The 20,314-nt window shown below is 37.2% G+C and overlaps 1 protein-coding gene across 8 annotated transcripts in view; it reads left to right on the forward strand.

Moving 5' to 3' along the window:
- Positions 1–20,314, forward strand: part of SOX6 (SRY-box transcription factor 6) — a 124,755-nt gene that overhangs the window by 75,357 nt on the left and 29,084 nt on the right. For all 8 annotated transcript variants that reach the window (XM_058446230.1, XM_058446226.1, XM_058446229.1 and 5 more), the window contains one exon: positions 7,346–7,454. In XM_058446230.1, the coding sequence (XP_058302213.1) occupies positions 7,346–7,454 (109 nt within the window). The remainder of the gene's footprint in view (positions 1–7,345; positions 7,455–20,314) is intronic.

A 20,314-nucleotide genomic window follows, 5' to 3' on the forward strand; every position in this document is an offset into this window, starting at 1 on the left:
GAAGGAAGGAAGGAAGGAAGGAAGGAAGGAAGGAAGGAAGGAAGGAAGGAAGGAAGGAAGGAAGGAAGGAAGGAAGGAAGGAAGGAAAAGCAAAGCATCTCTGGTTATGTATTGTTCTACTGTTGAGATGGGAGAAAGGATATTGACCTTTGGATAAGGACACTGTCATCATTGTTGTTTAGCTTTGAGATACTTAGCCAACATTAAATAATATCTTTAACAGAAGTGGATATGTTATGAGTTGCTGTATTTTTTGCAAAGCACTCACATGTATAATCTCTCATTTAATCATTAAGCCCTTGCAGCATGAGCATTGTCTATTCCATTTTACAAATGTGAGAACAGGCTCAGAGAGATCACATGGTAATCTAGAGTTATTATTCAAAATTCACCTCCGTACAAATACGTATCTAAATTTTGATTAAATGACTTAACCCACATAAAAATTCTTTTTGAACCTCACCTTCTTCTGGTTGATAACAATAGTAGTATTTTCTTTGTAGTATTGGTATGAGATTAAAGGAAGTACTCATTGGAAAGGGCTTTGCACATTGTAGATGATCAGTGGGTGGCATTCTTCCCTGCTTCTACACCAATAGATATATTTATGCTGTGATGGCAAACACAGTTGGAAAACAGCAGTTAGTCCTTAACTAATTCTTAAGTGCTAACACAATTTTGGTGCTAAAAATGTATGAGAAGCTAGACAAATTAATAGCTTTAGCTGAAAAAATATTATTTAAAAATGAGGTTCAATAATGAACCTCATTTCATCCAGCCAAAGTCTATATTATCATGATTACTTACTCTAGAAACATCACAATGTCACTAGGAAAGTAAGTCCAATGCCTCTAAAATAATTCCCTCAAAATATAATCACCTTTTAAAAGTACATATGGTTGCTTTCCAGTGTAAAGCCTACATTTTTGATCATTCATTAAATTACTAAATGCATAATAAAGGATCTAAAATAAAGTGTTACAAAGTGATAGTGTTTGTTAAGTCAATAAAAAGGAAACCACATGTCTGGTTAAGTGATGTTTCAGGAGAATCACAGCGTGGCAAGATACGTCTAGAACAAGGAATTAAAGAAAGTCATTCAGAGTAAGAGAATATCTCTTAGCATTATACTTAGCATTGTCTTGCTTTCAAAACCAAACAAACCTTTTATTTTGAAATGTGTACTGCTTTTTAAGCCAAGCATCTATGATATGTAGTACCTTCTTTTGCCAGAGTTTTGCAAAGAGTTCGCAAAGATGGATTGTATTAATCTGCATAAATTCCAAGTTAAACTCAAAATATCTTTTTCACATTAAATTATATGATCAAATTGCATTTTTCTATTGTGCTCTTCTAAAATTGCTTATTTACCTCTCTTATAAAATATTTCAGGTGTTTTTCTGAATTTCCTTGTTTTGATTATTATTGCCCTTTTAGATACTTGTGCAGCATGTTTTTGATTTATATGGTTAGATTAGTTATGTGGCCTTATATAAACCTGCAAGTATTTATGGACACTAATACTAAATGCTCTGATATATAGAAAAGGTCTAAGATACAATCTCTGGCTTGAAAAATCTTTTGATGTTGTCAAGGGAGACTTGGTGGTGCACATGAACCAAAAGTCCAATTCTTTAATGTAGTACGTAACTAGGGGCTAATTACATAGGCAAAACTAAGACTTTTTGTATATCAGAGAGTAAGTAGATCAGAGAGTTTATAGAGTTCATGGAAAACTTGGGTTTTTCCATATGAATAGGATTTGGCGAAGAAGAAACGAGAAGGAAGGAAGATCGTGGTATTATTATTGAAAGGCAAGTCACTGCCCACCCCAACCAGAGGATATGTGACAGGAGAACTGTAGAAAATTGAGTTTAAAAAGGTGTGTGGGGAGCAGTGTATGAAAGATCTTGAAAACCATGTAGAGGAGCTTGGAGGAAATGCAGTGGACATGGGAAGCCACAGAAGGTTTTGAATCAGAGACATGAAGTAGAACTCTGTGAAGAGTGTGAGTAGAAGGACTGGGGAGGACAGTGCCAAGGATCAGGCAGATCAGAAAGGAGGCTGCAGCAGTGAGATAGGAGTGTGGGCATGAAGACATGTGCTGGGGTAGTTAGTGATGGCAGGAGGGCATTGAGAGAGGGACGAGGGCAAGAGGCTATGTGGAAGAAAAATCAGCAAGACTGGATCATCGCCTGGACAGAGAAGGGCAAGAAAAACAGTGAGACAAATCACATTGACCCCTCGGCACCTATGTGAACACAGGAAAGGAGGGGAAGCTGGGTAAAGAGAAAGCGACTTTTACAGGGGAATCTTTACTTTCAGTTTAGGAAAGAGTTTTCCTGAGTTGGAAATACGTCAAAATACACAAATGGAAATCAAACTTTCATAAAAATTGAAGCTAAGAGCTAGGATGAAAACTACAAGGCTTATTTAGTTTACACTCAATAACCTAGACATAGCTGAAACTCTGAGGATAAGATATTATCTCAGAATATTGTCATGGCCTTAGAGAACTTTTATTCATAATACATATATTTGTTATTTTTCTTAGAAAATTCTGCTTTAGGAATACACACAAAACACGATTAGTGGGGCTGTAGTATTAACTTTCCCTGCAAAATTCCTTATCATTACACATTTGGAAGATTTTTAAGTCTTTAATATTTAAATATGTATTTTAGGATGCAACAACAAAATCCTTATTTACCTAAGAAAGAATCATACCAGAATCCTCATGTAGAAATTAGGTGTTTCTAAATCCATAATTATATGAGCATAGAATTTATTTACCGTCTTATATATACATAAATAAAGTATTTGGCAATTAGTTCATAACACACATTTAGGTTTATTTAAGAGAGTCAGTGTAGAGAGTATCGTAATTATAATGCATTTTACACATAAAAATAACATGAGATAATCATTTTTTACCTGTATTAACTATGCTATAGATAATGGCCCCTTAGTTGTATGTTCCATGGCTGCTGTGAATGATCCCCCATATTCAGACACCCCTTAGAAATGAGTTTTTGAATAAAGGTTAGTAAAGTACCTCTCATTCAGACCATTGGAATGAAATATACCACATCATTGACCAGACATGTGTACTTAAATGAAATATATTTGTTTGTAAAACAGCAAACAAAAAACCTCTCTCAGCGTGTTCCATTTTCCACTTCAGTTTGTGGCAAAGGGGACCATGTTGAAATAATTTGAGGCCTGGTACACACTGGTCAGTCTTGATAATGCAGAAGGGAGGGACCCAGCGCATCATTACATTTCATGTGTTGTTTTTCAGGAGATGGCTGCAATCAGTCACTTCGCATATGGTTTGAAAAAGGCTTGTCTCTCTGGCAAGCAAACTGTTATTTAAGTACACAATCCACTCTACTACTGAAACAGTTTTGCCAAACTTATCCAAGTATTCTCACATGCTTAAAGATGGTATAAATATCATTTATTGCTAGCAGTTTTCTTCAGACTGTACGGAATGTCTTCCTGCTGCCTGATCTAAGTGTCCCAGTTTACATTATGGCCTTTACTGCCTCTGTTTGATGGAGTGATCAGTAAAAATTTAATGACACTATAAAATAATAAAAATGTCATTAATTTACCACGGATCTTGGATGCAGTGGTTGTAAAGTTACATTAATAAACAGAATATTTTTTACAACAAAAAGCATTGTTACGTGGGAACGTATAAATAACACACATAAATTTAAGAGCAATTTTACTGTTAGCACACACATTATTATGGAATAGCCAATAAGTGTATAAAACATAGTATATAAAATTTTATTAAAATATACTGTGCACATCAAAAATTCAGCTTTTATCTAAGTGCAAAGAAAAGCCATTATTGTGTGCTTACTGTTTCATTGCTGTTTTTTCCCCAGATCACAATTTTACATTTGATGCCGGTAAGAGGAAGCTGATTTTTTTCCTAGATGAAAACCTCTGTTCTTTTAGTTACCCCAAATTCATTCTCTCTCTCCACCCATGCAAAGACAAAATTGATCAATCTTGCCATGGTAGGGAGGGAAAAGTTGCTAATTTAATGCAAAGTTAAAAATAATGCCCGAAGAGTTGAATGGTTTGTTCAGTGACTCTGGAAATAAGGGATAATAATGCAGCAGTCTATCTGTCATCAGTGAGGCTGCCCCGTCATTGACTCTGATAATATGTGAAGATGATGGATGCTACCGTCTTGTGGCTTGTAACATTTAACATTCATCAGCTCTCACTAAAGGGGGCTTTATCATTTAAATATCTTTATTTAATATGCAACATCTACCTCATACATCATAATTTCAAAGCACTTAGAGAGCCAACAGTCCTACAACACAGCAGAGCTGACTTTAATTTTTTTTCAGTAACTTTTATGTTGCCTGCATGTTTGTGACTGACAATGCATAAGTGAGTGTCTGATCACATTGCTGCATGTAAAATCCACTGTCAACATGAAGGTGGGGCAGTTTTCCTGGAAGGGGTGGGATTAAATTAGCATTGAGGTATTTTGCTTATATCTCCAACATATCTTACTTGGGAGGTATGTACATGGTGAGAGCTAGTTCAGTGTGTGGAAATTTGGACTTAAGAACTTGCCACCCACAGTCTATATTTGTTCCACATAGGGGCATGCTCATGGATACTTAATGGCAAAAGTTTAAGTTTGTTGGAACCAAAGTATCTTTATACTTCTCTCTGTGCCCATGTCCACATCCTGTATTTACTAGGCTCATGTTCAACCTCACTGGTAAAATCTTTGCTTAGCTCAGCTGCCCAGACATAACTTGCAGACATCAGGCCCTCTTATCTTATGGTTATGTGGCTGGCAAATAAATATTCTGAGCTATTCTTTGAAGAAAAGAAGGAAATCTTCTGGGAGACTAGGTGGAAATTTATATGAAAGGGCATGGCTTTTCAGGGTCCTTCTTTAATCTCAAACACAAGTGCTTAATATTACCAAATCTAAAATGCAACCCACTGCCCAAAACAATTTCTATCATTGATTTATTTTCTTCCTATTTAACAAGTGTTTCGTGGGATATTCTTCCTTGACTTCTACTCTGTCAAAATATTGATATTTTAAAGGGAAAGTATCTCTGCAGAAGATTTTTTTTTTCAATGAAGTCAGAAAAATGTATGACTTCAAAGACACTGTGAATGTGTTGTTGAATGTTCTGAATGTTTTTTGTTATGATTAAAAACAAGCTGATACTACTGAATTGTGAGTGCACTTCATTTTTTATAAAAGAAAAGATATTATCATCATGTAAGCTTTGTTGTCTTAGGATTTTACAAACCATGGCATGTAATTTTCCCTCTTCTCCTTCCTTGTCAAAATATTGATATTCTTTCAGGAACTTTATTTTATTTTTTTTTTACTGAGAATATTTTCCAGTAAAATCAAAGAGAATGAGTGACTAGAAAGATACTTGAAATATGCATATTGATAGATGGCACGGTCTGTTGATTTTCAGAGAAAGTTGTTTTTCCCCCTATGAAAATACAGTTAAAGGTTCTTCTTCCAAGAAGATTGCAGGTGTCACATCAAAACTCCTTTTGCATTTAACATAGGGAAAGCATTCACATGCAAATATTTGAAATGCGAAACAATGTGATAAAACAAAGGTTGAATATTTTGCTTTCCCTGGTACTACTCATCTCCACTTTAATTCTTTTTCTTTACATCATGACAACCAAAGTGCTACTCAAAAATAGAAATTGGCTGATTAAAAGCAGCTGTCCTTTCCCTGACTGTGTCTGAAGCTCCCACAAGGCTTATAGTTGCTTTTTATTGTGTCCTGCATCTGGGTTAATTTGTTCTTGTGCACCAGTATTTTCACATAGGAAGATATTAGGGAACCGTACTCAATTTGGTTTTTATTTTCATTCTGTTTTTTATAAGAGTCATATTTCAGAGGTTTCCCCACATACTGCTATTTAAACTAGTGAGAATTACCCAGTTAGGGAAATTCATGATTGTAATTTTTGTTGCAAATCTTTCATATAAATGGTGTAGATTAAAGCAAGGTTTATGCTGTGTTTTCTTCCAACACAGATTTCAACATATTCCATGATGAAGGGGAACTGGAAGATATCCTGCACAATTTGACTGATGGGAATTAATTATAGAAATATAATGATATTCAAAAATAATCATATTAGAAAGCACAAATGTAGTCAGGCTGTACAAATGAGGCAGAGACTCTATCAAGTAATTGTATGTTTGCTCTTTAAGAGTATTTCCAAGTTTCTAAACATCTTACAGAAGAGAACACTCAGAGTGTTTCCATCTAATGCCGAACATGCTCAGTACAGAACTAGGTCATTGAACAATAGACTGAACAGCAATCAGCACTCTACTGCTGCATAATGCATTAAGTATAACATGCAGAAACCATTCCCGGAGCTGGAAGCTGCTATTTCATGTCTGTAAATTCAAGCTGACATGACATTTAATATTGTTTCATAGTAATGAACAACAAGGTTTCATTCATTCATAAGCACAACACAAAGCCAAGTTTGAGTCAGGAGAGTAGTGAGGAGACGAGAGGGGGCCATGAGCTGTGTTTCTGCAGACAAGAACACCATATTAATGATGGTCAATGAGCCCCTCTGCTACTGATCCAGAGAGCTGCAGAGGGAGTGTTCACTGTGATGCTTCAGACTCCTACTCCTAGAAGAACTGGTGAACAAGTAAAACATCTCTGGGTTTCCCTCCTAAAGCAGCAGGGGTATTTAACTTTCCTGGCTCCATGACCGGCTAGGAGTGATGTCCTCCTTTTCAGTTCCCAGAAAATCACAGTTGAAATTCTGAGACAAAATAGTAGTATCAATCATCATCTGGTTGGCCTGCTTTGAAATATTTGTTTTCAAAATCCTCGTGCATAAAATTCTGATTTGTATTTCCCCAGGAATACCAGTGCAAACTATGATCTCTAAATGAGAAAATTCCTCTCCCATTAAATTTAGCCGTGTATTTTAATAGGAACTGCTCTTTCAGGTTTTTGCATTGTTGGCTCAACCCTATCTATTGCATTCTTTTTAATTTACTGGAGCAAATCCAACAGAGAGAAGCTATGCATAGAAGCTCTGGCAGGTTCCCTGTCACAGATTTCCTTTCCCGACAGGTACTATGGTCTAGATGCTGTCAGTGCTGTCCATGTCACAAACAGCTTTCAACGGAATCTTCCTGAAATATTTTCAGAGTCCGCATTGGTCAGAAATGATATTTTTGAATTCACCTTTTGCCCATTAAGCAAGATAGAAACTGACTGGAAGGAAATGGTGGCTGTTTTGGAAACTAGAATAAGCCTCTGATTATTTGTTCCTCTAGGAAAGAACGCGCTTTGAGAATTTGGGGCCCCAGTTAACGGGAAAGTCAAATGAAGATGGAAAACTGGGCCCAGGTGTCATCGACCTTACTCGGCCAGAAGATGCAGAGGGTGAGTGGCTTTTCTCTAGCTCTTTTCTGCTGCTCCATGTGTTTCCAAAGGTGTGTCTGAGCTAGATATAGGATCTTTATAGTTTTTCATAGGAGTCATCAGCTAGATTCCTTAGGCAAAGCAAAGGAAATGTTACTCTTCAACTACGTATGTATGTAAGTTATGTTGTGCATTATAGTAGAAGACTTTAAGAAGCAGTTAGATCTTACATTACTGAATACTTAGCAATCCAAGTACTTCAAGTTACCGTCAAAGTTTTAAAATAAAAGGATCCTCTACATTTCAATGAATAGCAGAATTCTGTGTTTCATCCATCTCACTGCATTTGTATTTAAAAAGGGAAAACATACAAAGGAGGACTTTTAAACGTTATTTTATCTTTCAATGACAAGTAATAATTGTATATATTTATGGGGTATAAAGTGATTTTGATACATGTATACATTGTGGAATGATCAAATCAGAATATTTAGCATATCCAAATCAAGTGATTCCCAGGTACAGTCAAACCATTTCGGGGATTAAATGATAGTTTGCAGCAGTTTTAGCATAAACTTAATAATTGCTTGGGGAAGGCCCAGCCTGTGCCTGTGCACTAACCATTACTAGCGTCTTTCAGAAGTCTGGGTGGAAAGACCAGCCTTCCTCTCAGAATGTTTACCCGCACCAATATCAATGCCTGTTCACTTCTTTTCCCTTTTTGTTTGTTTGTTTTAAATGCACAAGCAGTACATCAGCAGAAATTTCTCCCCAGAGTCTGGGTACAATTTATGGGTTAGGTCAGCACTTCAGTGGTAATGTTGCCTGGTTATTTACTGTGTCATCACAGAGTAGAGACTGGTTTTCCCGTTGTTAGCTGTTCCTTTGGCAGAATCTGTTCCACCAGTCAGGGAAGATTAATTTGTTCTCTTCAGAGTAACATGATACTTCACCCATCTCAGGTCCCAGCTAAAGTCCTTCTTTAGCTTAAGGGGAAGAATGTCACTAGTATCCCTTTAACTGGCAGGGTTTCTTCCAGGACCCTAATCCCTTGAAAACACATGAAGACACTTCATAGCAGCATCTAAACTGGGCATGGCTTCTAGTGAGAGCCTGGGGCCATCCCGGGCAGCCCAGAAATCCCTGGAATGAGGACTCAGAGATGAATAGTATTAGACATTAGGAAGCCCTTCAGAAATTTTTCAGAATGCTAATTTTTCATACTAGTAGGAAAGACTAATGTTTGATGATAGTTTGGGAGACAAGGTGTTAAAATAAATTCTGATTAGGATGTATATGTGTGTATGGGAGTAAAGAGGGAGGGAGGGAGGGGAAGAGAAGAGAAAGGAAGGAAAGGAACGAAGAAGAGGGAAGATAGATAGGAAGGGAGGCAGAAAGAGTATTCAAAACCAGAAATATGCTTGCTGTCTTCCTTGAAGAATGTGTATCAACAGCCCATTATTTTCATAGGCACTTGAAAGTGCAGGTTTTCCACCGATAAGGGTTGAGGTTCCTCTACCTAGGGAGCTAGGAAGTCCAAAGGATGTTACTTGCACAGTTAACCATCTGACTGCAACACAGAGATTGTGACTGGCCTAAAAGCCTGTGTGGAAGTGTTTCACGTCTGGCCCATCTCAATTTTATTGGGAGATTGTACTGTAGAGTACCTAAATTGTTGACCATATGTAATGAAATAAATATTTTTCATTACTTTGGAGTATTCAGTCTGTTTATTTGACAACAGAGTGGTAGTTACAGAGCTCTATCACCTTACCTGTGCTGTCAAAGGCTTTTCTTAATTTGTCATTCACACTTTTTCATTTGCTTCCTTAACTGCATATTTGGTGTAAATATAGTCAGTTATATCTCAGTAATGTCATTATCTAGTTAGTGATATCATGTGCTTGGTAAGTTAAAAATCGTGGTCAGAGTTATTAACTATATAAGAGGAAAAAGTTAAAAATTTAACTCTAGAGAAACATACTGCATATAAATATTTTTGGATATTCTATTCAATGCCTAGATTGTCTAGATTCAAACCAATTTCCCTGGCTGTTGTGTTTTTAGAAAACTTTTTTATCAAGTGTTTATATACTAGAGGACGTCTTATGCTTTTTACCCACATTTTCTCATTTAATCCTTATGCACATTGTGAAGAAAGTATTACTTTTTCCATTTTGCAGGTGAGAAAACTGAGGCTGAGAATAATTAAATTACTCGCCAGGAGCCACATATTAAGGGTAGAGCTGAGATTCTCCCCAGCAGCCTGCCATACTGCCCCCACTGTATATGCAGAAACACATGACGTGGTCCCTTCATTCTTCTGAACAAACTCCTTGTGACCTTCCTCAGTACAGCCCATTTCCTCTGTCCTAAATATAGCAAGAAATGCCATACGCCAGCTCTCATGTTACTCTGTCACACATAGCAGCAGTGCCTGATGAGTATCATAGTAGAAGGGCTGTAGTGGCCCAGGAGCTTAAGGAGCATGTGAAAACCTCCCTTTAGAAGCTTGCCCAGAAGTTGCCATTGAGACCTCATGTGCTTTTAGGGGTTCATGAATGGAGTCAAGTTACCTGTTCTAATATCGACCGAAGTGCAGTGCTTCTGTGAGGACTGCTAGCATGGGTAGCAGCCTTCTGCTGACTTCAGGATATATCCTGGCATCTGTTCAAGGCTGAGCTGATTGCAAAGTCTGCTGGAGTTACACTTCATATTAAAGTCAGAGTAGATAACAGGTACACATGATACTTTCTCTACTTCATTCCTTCATATTTCCCATAACAGTAAGATTAAGAAGAAACTAAAGTATCAGAATAACTAAAAAAATTATTTACTCCTTCACTTAGTCTTTGGTCTAAAAAAACAACCAGCCAACATTTCTTGAGTGCCTACCATGTGCCAGCCCCTAAACTAGACTTAAAACAAACGATGGGCAGCAAAGCAGAGATGTCTTTGACCTCTTTAAACATATGGTCTAGTGAGGAAAGACAGAAGATTAAAAGGGAAATGTGTACATACATAATTATCATGGAGAAAAGTGCTAAGAAGATCGGGACTTCTTTGTGCTCTGTAGAGGATTCGGAGTGAGAGCTCCTTAGCGGGGCTGAGTTGATAGGTAAATTCTGTGCCTCTGGCCCAGGATGTCTTCTCCCTCAGTCCATACAGGTTTCCTCTGGCTTTGGAACAGCAATTTTAAGGGGCTGTGCCCTCCCCCCACGTCTACCCCATCCTCCTGTGGGGCTTCTGAAGTGACTAAAGTAAGCCAACCCAGAAGATGAGGCCCTGCTTCCACTAGGCTTTCCAGAAAAATGTCTGCCAGCCATGAAAATGACAATATCACTTAGTAAGCAACTTGTAGACATGCTTCATAGCCCTGAGCCTGGAGGCAGTGAGGAAAAGGTCACCAAAAGAGGCAGCTGTGGATGTGTATTAACCACTCATCAAAATCATATGACAAAACCATAGGCAAGGAAAACAGAAATTAAAAATATAAAAGGCAAATGCCTTCAAAATTTTATTTTTAAAGTCCAGCTGTTATTTGGCTTGAATGTGACAAGACAGCATTTCTTGTTCACCATGATATTTATAAAACTACAAATTCATTGGTGCCGGGGACTTAGGAAACATGTTTAAGGTTTTGTTATACTTTGAAGCAGTTGAAGTCTTAACATGTATTGAGTATACATAATTTGTTAGCTCCTACGTAGGACATGTAAGGAAGAGAGGGCTTGATTAGTTGAGTTTGTCACCATATAATTAAGAATAGTGAACAGCTGTTGAACTTTTTATGGACTTTTCGTATGGCATTTCCCCTTTTCTTATTCTGCTTAGGCAAGAGTGCAATTCTTATTCCAACTCTCCTAATTTCAAGGTTGCCTACAGACTAGAAAGAGTTCTAGCCTGCTTAATGGGAGATTTGAGTTGAAGTTCCTTTGCTAAATGACTAAAAACAAGAACCTCTGGGCTTGTTTCTTTATCTTTTAAAAGAAGTATTTTGGATTTGACTTCATCTAAGGTCCTTTCCAAGTCTGCAATTATTATTAGAATCTTAATAAAACACTGAGTGAATTTCTTATCAGAAAGATGATCTATCAATCATAGGTTCCATTTAGGGTTTTTTTAGAGAAGTAAAAGAGGAGAGTAATGGCTTAGAGGTTGTATTTGTGCCACTTGCTGAATTGAGTTTTCATGTTCCTTGAGCTTTTCTTTTTATTAATGAGAAGATCTCTCCAGTAGTATTTCCCAATTACCTTTCACAGATGGGCTCCCTCCTCTTTCTCTCTGCTCTCCTTTCCCCCAGCAACAATAGTTGAGACTCGGCTTTTTAAATACATTCTTTCAATCCTGTTTCTTTTTTCTCTTATACCTGGGGTTTCTAAAGGGATACTTTTCTTTTGTTTCTGTTTTGCTGTATGGTTTGAGTAAGAAAACATTCTTCTAACACCTTTAAAACAATTTTCACATCAATTACTCTGTCCCAGCCTTTTTGGGAGGTTGTACCTCATTTTGATTTCGGCCATAGTGAAAGATAAGCCTAGCATTTATGGATGAGCTCTGAAAGGGATTGTATTTGGCCAGACTGTTGGACCATGGATCAGAACTGGAATGATGTGCTGTCCTCCATATATTAAAACTTTGCATTGATTCAAATGGAAATAGATATGTGTACCAAGAATACCCTCTTTTGGGACTATTGCTCTCACATTTCTTCAGAAGCATTTTATAGATTTATACTGAATTTGTGAACTGGAACACAGCCAAGATGACCATACCCTTCTGAAGCTTTATTTGTGTGTGTGTGTGTGTGTGTGTGTAGCTCCAACTGCTTCTAAGTTTTATATCTCAGGATAGTTTTATTATTGTCAGCTTAAGCTCTTTGTTTAAGACAAATAGCAGAGATTGCAATAGTTCTTCTTTTCTTTAAAACACACTGCTTAATATGAATGCCCTCTCTTAAAAATCCTGCTCATTCTTTGATCCATATACTTGGAAACTGTTGAAGCTTTCCTCATTCCCCTACCCTCCCTAGTTCCTTATTCCTGGTAGAAAAGATTGACTCTATGATACACAACTCATTCAAGGCAGCAGAGGCAAACTGTAGCCTAATCTGGGGTGGGATTTAAATGCTATAACTGCGTATACTTTGGAATGTAAAGATCATTAGTTCAAGCCTACCAGAATACAGTGCTTCACATTGCAACTTTTGGATTCTCAGATTTGAAATAAAGGAGAGAGGTCATCAAATCTGTAATTCAGGCCAAGAAATCACTTCTCATAACCCTGACAAGTAGTCGTTTTACATCTGTTCAAATGCCTCTGAGAGTCTGAAGACAGAATACTGACCACTTCTTGAGAGGCTCATCCTAATTCAATTAGCTGTTTGTTAACAATTTATAACTAAAGTTGCCTCACTTTCTTGTAATTTCTACCCATTGGTTCTAGTCTGACTTCTAGACCCTACCAATAAAACTTATCATTTCTTCATTTGACACCCCTTCAGATATTTGCTTAAGGGCTAGAAGACTTAAATTCTGGTTGTTCCATCCTTGACAAGTCATTTTCTTCCCCTAAATTTTCTCATCTGTCAATAAGGAAGTTGGTCTACATGGTTTCTAGTTGACGGTTTTTAAAACTTTATTATTTTACTTACTGCTATATAATTGAAACCATTCACCTTCAAGGCAACTAGAGTATAATAAGTATCAATTAGGGATGATGCAATAATCAAAATAAACACAATTATTGTGTAATTATATCAGAGATGACATGCCTTTGCCCAAGAAGGTATTCAACTACTAGATACCAAGAATAAAAGATGAGAAATTATACATGTAAAAAGATAAGACTCAGGTAAATGAGAGGAAACATTAACTAGAGCTATGCTGGGGGCATATGGGTCTGGCTTTCCATAGCTACCCAAAATGGTGTCCAGGCATTTCAGAGAAATGAATAGGCAATAGCATCTCTATGGAATCAGCAAACTGGTGACTAAGGCCAGGATGGGTAGTGAGGGAGGCCCAAGACCTGGTGAAAAGGAGTAACAGCCACACAGGCTGGGATATAAGCAGAGTCCACAAAGCCCTGGGCTCTGGACTAACTCTGTTGTATGAGTATCACAAAAATGTATTTTACTGTGGATATAAACAGTTTTAGAGGATCCTGTGCACCAGTTTATATCAGCACTATATATAAAGTGCAGCTCTCTTAAACAAGCAAATAAACTTCTCTTAAAGAAATATATTTGCTGTGTCTTAAAAGCTCCCAAATAACTTTTAATGTTGGTAGAAAACAATTTCCATTGAACCCTCCAAGTGATGTATAGTCTTGATGGGGCAAGATAGTGAAATGTCAAGATTCTTGTATAACTCCATCTCCTAATACTCCATAAAAGGAACTCAACCTGCTGCTTATTGTTGCTTAAGATAGAAAGCCCAATCAAAGACCCAGCCTCTCTTTAGTGAGGAATCTAGCCCTACCAGATAGCTGGTTTCTCATTGGGCTGCCTTTTCTAAAGAAGTGTCAATGGCAGTGTGAATAATTACCACAAAAAAAAATCTACTTTTCTGACTGAATATTCTTTACCCTGGGGAAGAAATGACTATGTCATTACTGAATCACATAGAAATATAGTCTGCTGTCTGTATCTGCAAGTTCTGCATCTGTAGATTCAATCAACTGTAGATAAAAAATATTCACACAAAAAAATGGCTGGTTGTCTCTGTACTGAACATGTACAGACTTTTTCCATGTGATTATTTCCTAAGCAATGCAATGTAACAATTATTTACATAGTATTTACATTGTATAAGGTAACATAAGTAATCTAGAGATTATTTCAGGTATGTGGGAGGATATGCATAGGTTATGTGCAAGGACTACACTATTTTATATAAGGGACTTGGGCATCTGAGGATTTTGGTATCTGTAGGGGGTCCTGGAACTAATCTCTTTCAGATACTGAGTAATGACTGTACTTCTCCAAATTGCTACAGCAACTGAGCAATGAAAGATTAATACTATCTACCATGAAAATTAGACCCAAGACAAGGGTAGCTAGCATATGTTCCCGATGGGACTGCAAAATCAGTCCTTGCTTCCTCAGCAGTATGTATGTCTGCTTCACATAAACCAACACATTAGATTAAACCCTGACTGATAGAGTTCTGTCCGACATATTTGGACTGACTGTAGCTTTTGAGATTGTGGACCTTGCCCAGATTCTTCTCTCCTGGCGGTAAGAGCCACTTAACTTTCTACCTGCAAGCTGTGGAATTCAGCCTAACCTTAAGGTAATGGGATTTAATGAGCATCAGGCTAGTTATGAATATTCTTTAAATTCTCTCTGTTTAAGGTCAGGATTGGAATTGAGACCAAACTTTGATCAATTGGCCCTTTCCTTTTCTTCAAGTTCTGATAACTGTGTTTCTAACTTGTTCCAGAGTCAGTACCCACCCAGTCCTCCCCCAGTTTCTGTTACTGACTTCCTATCTTTTCTTAACCAAGGTGTTCTTATACAGTCATGCACCACTTAATGACATTTAAGTCAATGATGGCCCACATATATGATGGTGGTCCTGTAAGAGTACAATACCATATTTTTTCTGCACCCTGTCTATGTTTAAGTATGTTTAAACAAATTACACAAATACTTATCATTGTGTTGCCATTTCCTACAGTATTCAGTAGAGTAACATGCTGTATGTGTTTGTAGTCTAGTAGCAATGGACTATACCATATAGCCTAGGTGTACAGTAGACTATACCATCTAGGTTTGGTAAGTACATCTTATGATGTTTGTACAATGACAAAATTGCCCAACGATTCATTTCTCAGAAGGTATCCCCATCATTAAGCAATGCATGACTGTTTTTTAATATCTCCTTCTAGATTCCTTTTCTTGTTTGGTTCTGCTTGTCTATCACTGCCTTCACTCACTATCTGCTGTCTATTTTCAGTCTCTTCAGAGGTGGGTCTCTGTAGACTGAATCTCCGGTGCTAGGAACCAGGTCTTTCTAACCAGGATCTGTCCCTACTCATGGCCTCCCAATCTTCAGTTTTACCCATCTGTTCAACCAAGTTATAATTTACTGATTATCTCATAACACCATACTGTTATGGGCATGGAGGGAAAGGTTTTTTTAAAAAAATATAGACCACATTATATTCTTCAAGAGCTAGTAATGTAGTTGGGATTACAAGCTTAGTACACATGAAAAGCAAAGCAGTTTAAGGTATTAAATGTTCAAGTACATCGTTAAAGAAACAGAAAAGAACTGCTATTTAGAGGAGGAAGCTTTGTGGACAGCAATGGTTCTGGAAAACCTGATAGAAGTGTAGCTGGAGATAAGCCTAGGTTTGGATAAGCAAAGAGAAGAGGAAAAGCTTTCAGTTGAGGGAATAATCTAAGCAGACACAGACATTAAGCAGATAGACGTTCATAGGAAAACTCCAGAAGGGAAGAATCGTCTTTTTCATCTTTGTCTTCTCCACTAAGCCCAACACAAAGCCTTGCACATACTTGCAATTAATAAATATTTGTTGATTTGAGTATGCTACAGAAATAGATGGGTGCCATATTAAGGAGTGCCTTGATTACCAGGCTGAGGAATTTGGACTTTACCACCAAATCAGTATGCACTAACCTTTAATCATTCAAGACTGATTTAGACTAGAGAGGTTAAGAATAATGGAAATGCAGTAGTTAGGTTGGTTTTGGAGATCTGTTAGTCACTTTATTCCTCTGCTCTCTTTAATATTATTTCAGAGAGGATGTTCAAGTGGATATCTTTCCATGTTATAACATGAGAAAGCTTAGCAGGTGTTAGGTGGGTTTTCATTCAAACGCATACTAGAAATAACTCCTTTCCTCCTCTCCTCCTGGATGCAAGTAAGTATGATTTTCACTGTCTACTGTGACTGATCGATGCCTTACAGGTCAGTCTTGTACTTTTGCCTCTCACTTAGGAGTGCGGGTTTTTTTTTTTAATTGTTTTTGTTCAATGGATATTTACACCTGAGACACGATGATGCCAAAGTTAGTTCATAGTACCAGAGGGGAAAGTTTATGTAAGAATGCATCGTCATTTGCCATGTACTATAAACTGCTACATTTAGGAATAGGCTATGGCATGTAACTCTGAACAAAAATGTAATATCCCAAGTCTCAGACCTGGAAAAAAGCATTTCATAAGAAATATGTTCAATCATTTTAAATTTATATTAGAAATGCAAATTGAAGCTTACTGGTATCAATGTATTTTTTACTTTGGTGGTGGAGAAATTGCTCATGGTGCTTCAATATAAGCTGACTCTTCTGTGGGAAGGTTGATCCTACAAAGGGACAAAATAAACAGGATAATAGCTGCTCCATGCTGGAGAGCTACAGACCTGTTTGTGGGGAAGAAGAAAAACAATTGTCAAATGTCTCTGAAACTTCATTGCCCTCCATTTATTATAATTTCATAGTCAATAATTCAAATCCTTTGTAATTCCAATGAGTCCTTTATAAAAAAGCTGATCTGTAGGTTCACAAGATAATGGTCTCTTCTTTTCTTCTGGCTCTGTATGAACAGTATGTCTGATTTCTGTTCCCATGTATGGGACCCGCGGAGAGGTGAGATGGTCTTTCTCGGTTGAGCCTTATGCCTAGTCGTTGTATTTTAGTCTATATCATAGAGAACCTTTTGAAATCTATTTTTAGCATTTGGGAAGAAGAGAGGCTTCATTAAGGAGTAAATTGCATTCTTCAGTTAACTTATGGGTTTATTTAGTGACTACATGAAGAATAGAATGTAAAATATAGCAAACATCACCCAGGTATGAGGAAAGTCTACAAAGGGAACACATATGAGTTAAGCACCTCCTATGTTCTTGGTAACGGAATAAGCATTCTACTACTTCTGTTGCCATTATTACTGCTACCTATTTCTAAAAGGAATTACTACTTAGTGATTAGGTATTGGGTTCCAGTCACTGTGCTAGGAAATTTACATGTATGCCCATTTATTTCTCACAAAGATGTTGCAAGGTAGAAATTATTGCTCTCTTTTATAGAAAGATGAAAGTACAGTTTAGAGAAAGAAAACAATTTATCCAAGGCTACTTAGCTAGGAAAGATCAGATCAACAATTCAAACCTAGATCTCTCTCTATGGCATCTGAGCCATACTGCCTCCTGTTTTTCTCCAAGATGAGCTGACTAAATTGGTTGCCTTTGCTGGATTAGCTTTTTCCTATAGTTTTCATTAAAAAGCAGAAAATTTTAATTAGAAATGGAAACTGTGAAAGTGTTTTTAATCCTTTAAACCACAGAAATATTAGACACTTTTCAAATACTTTCACCAGTTCTCAGGGTGAAGAAGTATTGGTGGCCCATCAGATTGGATTGATCTCTAAAATCCTTGAGTGATCTCCTTTCAGTACTGTTCATTCCTCAACCCTAACCTTAAAAAAAAATTAGTTTCTGCTACTCCCATAATCTGCATTTTCCATTCTAATAAAATACAGATTCCCCAGACAAATGAAATGAAGAAGAGAGGCCAGTTAAATTAATCATGTTAGGAGTTTTAAAAGCTAAGTTTGGATGTCATTGAAACAATTCAGCTGACCGTTGAAGAAATTCATTCTGATGGAAAGTGTGAAATTTGGGGATGGTTACATTTGAGTGCCCATTGTGATTTTTGCCATTTATTAAGTGTCAGACTTGGACAATTTAATCTCTCTAAACCTCAAAGTTTCCTCATTTGGAATGAGGAGTATGGATTAGGTAATCTTTAACATCCATCTCCTGTTAGAGTTCTCTAATTCAATGAGCGTGTTTTATCTATTTTATAATGAATCTGCTATTTAAGGAAAGTCCCATTGTATGCTTACTTGAATACAGTACATATATATGTGTGTGTGTGTATATATATATGGATATATTTACACACACCCTACATCATTAGAATAGTTTTCAGACTTAATATTTCCAAAAATCTCAGACATGCCTTACCATCCTTCCAAGGTTTTTCTAGAAGTAGGGAGGCTGGCATCTCAGAACTGTACAATATGGCTAGTCAATCAAAGAAGTAAGATTGGAGCCAATAATCTCTGAGTCCCACACAACAACTATGGGTACATTTTTCCACATCAAAATTATTCTTATTTTATAGATGTTTCAAGAAATGACACTTAACAGAACATAAGAAATAAAATTAAATTTCTACAAGATCTGATTTCAGAAATTCCCAGGTTCTAATAGAACATGTGGGCATTAGAGACTCACTCTAAAATTCTCACTGTTGAAGATGTCCACTGTACTGTATTAGTAAGCATTTGAGTATTTACCTTATGCCATCCTGGCTACTAGACCCTGGGGATAAGGATAAGCAGCTAAGGATAAGACACAATGCAGTCATCACTGTTTTTGGGATACATAGTCGAGAAAAGAAAGTAGGTACATAAAACTGGTAATTTGGATAAAATATGGCAAATGTTAAGACGGAGGTACGCATAGGGTGCCACCTGTCAGAGCCTAAGCTACTTATTCTAACCTGGCAACCAGGTAAGACTTTCATGGGATAAATAATCCCTGAGACGAGTCTTTAATAATGAATGATTGCAAGATGGCCAGGTAATTTCAGGAAAGGAGAAAACTCAGATTCCTAGTATGTACACACACAACACAGCGTGTAGAGAACTGGAAGTAGTTCAGTGTTGTGACACAAAAAATGTTCCAAGCAGAGTAGCCAGAGCTGGTACTGGAGCCATAGTTAGAGGGCCAGGTCACGGAGAGCCATCCGTACTGTACTAAGGAGTGTGAACTTCATCTTGTAGGCATGAGGAAGCTATTGAAGTGTTTTAAATATAGCAGTGGCGTAGTCCGAATTGCATTTGTGACAGATCATTCTGGCTGAAATTAGGAGGAGGTATTTAAGTGGAGGTTAAAGGATTTAAAACTGGGTGTAAGAATATCAGCCAGAAGGCTAGTTTTTATAATAGTCCAGCAAAGATAGTGAAGGCTAAGGCAATCGATAAAGATTGAAATGGGAGGATGAATTTAGTAGTGTCTTTGTTAACTAATTCCTGAGAGATGCTTCATCTTGCTTTGCACTTCTTAATTTCACATAGAGTCTATGACAGGAGCTAGGGTTGGATAAAGCCAAAAGCTGCTGAACAACACGAATTATTCAGTCTACCAGCTTTTTATCAGCCTCATTATTCTCCAAGGGCATCTTCTTGAACCTGAGCCCAGTTGTCCTGAAAACTTAGGAAACCAGAACTTGTTATTGCCTTATTTCAACCTCAGTGGTCTCTGGTTCAAACTTAAATGATGCCTTTTTACTTGGGCTCAACAGCTTGTAGGCCCGCCTTCTATGTATAAATACAGCATATAGATAACAAGTGGGATATTTGATGCTCTATGCTCCCTTCAGGTCATTAAAATAAAGAATATAAGTTATCCCAGCTGCCCTGGGATTCTGTAGTTGAAATAAGATAAAGGACTCTGTTTAGCTATCTGTGTAAAGTAAATATAACTTGAGAATTTTTAAAAAAGTAAACACAGGCATCAAAACTGAAAGCAAGAGACTCTTGAAAATACAGACTGGTATATCACTGGTTAGAATTTCCTTCATTTTGCAAAGCCACGAGCCACATGCATCAGCTCACCACAAAGTCATTAAGCCTTTTTAAGCTCAGATGAAAAACATTAACAAATACCACAAAAGGCTTTAGTATAGCCCCTTTGTTCATTCACATATGGCACTTTATAACTCCTGCGCCACTCCGGTCGTGTGTTTGTTTAAGCTGCCTCCGTCAGGCTGGTCCTGAAAGAACAAAAGACATCTTGAGCAATCCTAAGCAGGAAATGGGCTAATCTAAACATGGTTTGTGACA

Source organism: Hylobates moloch, unplaced genomic scaffold (assembly GCF_009828535.3).
Source record: "Hylobates moloch isolate HMO894 unplaced genomic scaffold, HMol_V3 SCAFFOLD_11, whole genome shotgun sequence".
NCBI classification, from domain to species: Eukaryota; Metazoa; Chordata; class Mammalia; order Primates; family Hylobatidae; genus Hylobates; species Hylobates moloch.